General features: G+C 72.1%; 1 protein-coding gene across 1 annotated transcript in view; it reads right to left on the minus strand.

The window, feature by feature from the left end:
- Positions 1-713, minus strand: part of TNKS1BP1 (tankyrase 1 binding protein 1) — an 11,898-nt gene continuing 11,185 nt past the window's right edge. The window contains exons 11-12 of the mRNA XM_014940694.1: positions 391-456; positions 1-126 (exon numbers count right to left, since the gene is read on the minus strand). Coding sequence (XP_014796180.1) covers positions 396-456 — 61 coding nt within the window. The 3' untranslated portion in view covers positions 1-126; positions 391-395. The remainder of the gene's footprint in view (positions 127-390; positions 457-713) is intronic.

The raw sequence follows: 713 nt of genomic DNA on the forward strand, positions 1-713 counted from the left end.
GGGGGACCCTGCGAGCATCGTACAAAGTGCATAGATGTGTGTGTGTGTGTCCCCGCGGGGAGGGGGAGGCCTGGCCCTGGGGACGGCGGCCATCAGCCTCGGGGGCACGTGGGCAGGAGGGCGAGCCTGGAAGAGAGGGAGGGGGTGAGGGATCTGCTGGGACCCCCGGCCCCAGGGGTGACCCGGCCCCGGGGGGGTCCCAGCCAGAGCAGGCAGGAGGGGGGGCTGCCCCTCCCGGCAGCAGAGCCCAGGGATGTGGGGACACGCTCCCCCCTGCAGTCCCCCGGGACACACAGCCCAACACAGGGACCATGGGGAGGGGGTCCCCAGCTGCGCCCTGCCCCGGGGGGCTGGGGTCAGTCCCCAGGGACCCCCAGCGCCCCCACTCACCCCGCTCAAGGTTTCTTCTTTTTCAGCTTCAGCGCCTGCAGCCAGTGCGGGGGCGAGGCCTCGGACCTGGAGGAGTTGGCACCGCGTCAGCACGAGCCCCCCAAAAACACCCCCGGGACCCAGACCAACCCCCGGGACACAGCCGAGAGGGGGCCCGGCTGATCTCTGCTCCCGGGGGCTGGGGGGTCCCAGGGACTGTACCCCAGGCAGTGTTTTAGGGGGAGCAGCCCCACTCCCTGGGTAAGGGGCCCTGGGGAACCTGCGGTGCCCAGCAAAGCCCCCCCCGCACCCAGCTCCCCCCGTCCAGTTCCAGCTGCCCGCCA

Source organism: Calidris pugnax, unplaced genomic scaffold, assembly GCF_001431845.1.
Source record: "Calidris pugnax isolate Ruff unplaced genomic scaffold, ASM143184v1 scaffold98, whole genome shotgun sequence".
In the NCBI taxonomy this organism is placed as follows: domain Eukaryota; kingdom Metazoa; phylum Chordata; class Aves; order Charadriiformes; family Scolopacidae; genus Calidris; species Calidris pugnax.